Consider the following 743-nt stretch of genomic DNA (forward strand, 5'->3'; position numbering starts at 1 on the left):
CCAAGATATGAACTCCTGGTCGATCAGCGGCGTGTCAGGCAGGGCGTGGTAGTCCCGCGGCCTGCTGAAGCTGACAAAGTCGCGCGTCGTGGCGTAGCGGATGCGGTCGAGGTTGGCTGGGCCAGTGTGCTCCGTGTCCGCGGCTGCGTAGTGCCGCGAGGCCCAGAAGACAAAGTACTGCTGCGTTTCATCGTCCCAGACGGCGGACGGCGCCCAAGCCATGCCGCCGGTCGGATCCTCGATGCTGTTGTGATCGTCAGTCGAGCAAGCGGGATATTTTCGGGAGCGCTGTTCGGCAATCTCACATCCTCAGGGACGGCTCGGACCAGTCGACCAGGTTCTTCGAGGACCAGATGACGAGGCCCAGGCTCCCCTTTGTGGTTGCTTGGTACCACGAGAAACCCTCGGCATTGATGTCGAGATCTGTGTCACAGATGATCAGCATTACAGGTTCAAGGCAGCGCGACGTCGTCCGTGACTTGCCGGTGGCAATGGTAAAGTACTCGGTTCGTTCCGAGTTGGTGGTAAGAAAGATATCCCTGACGCCCTTGGTCCCAACATTGGACGTGAGAACAGCATTCCCGTCGTTGAGGAACCGGAACCGAGAGGCATCATTGCCCTCCGACAAGTGCCACTGCACCTGAGGATTCGGGTCGCTGAAAGTGGAGACGAGATATCCCACATACTGCGGCGGCGCAGAAGAAGGCCTGGCCAGGCCCGTGCCGAAGCACAGGCTCGCGGTG

At 60.2% G+C, this 743-nt stretch overlaps 1 protein-coding gene across 1 annotated transcript; it reads right to left on the bottom strand.

Annotated features, from left to right (window-relative positions):
* Positions 1–301: 301 nt before the first annotated feature.
* Positions 302–445, bottom strand: VDBG_07932 (conserved hypothetical protein; the record flags this gene model as incomplete). The annotated part of the gene is made up of 1 exon (XM_003001627.1): positions 302–445. The coding sequence occupies one exon, from the start codon at positions 443–445 to the stop codon at positions 302–304; it is 144 nt and encodes a 47-aa protein (XP_003001673.1).
* Positions 446–743: the final 298 nt, after the last annotated feature.

The sequence above is a fragment of the Verticillium alfalfae genome, genomic scaffold (assembly GCF_000150825.1).
Source record: "Verticillium alfalfae VaMs.102 supercont1.11 genomic scaffold, whole genome shotgun sequence".
In the NCBI taxonomy this organism is placed as follows: domain Eukaryota; kingdom Fungi; phylum Ascomycota; class Sordariomycetes; order Glomerellales; family Plectosphaerellaceae; genus Verticillium; species Verticillium alfalfae.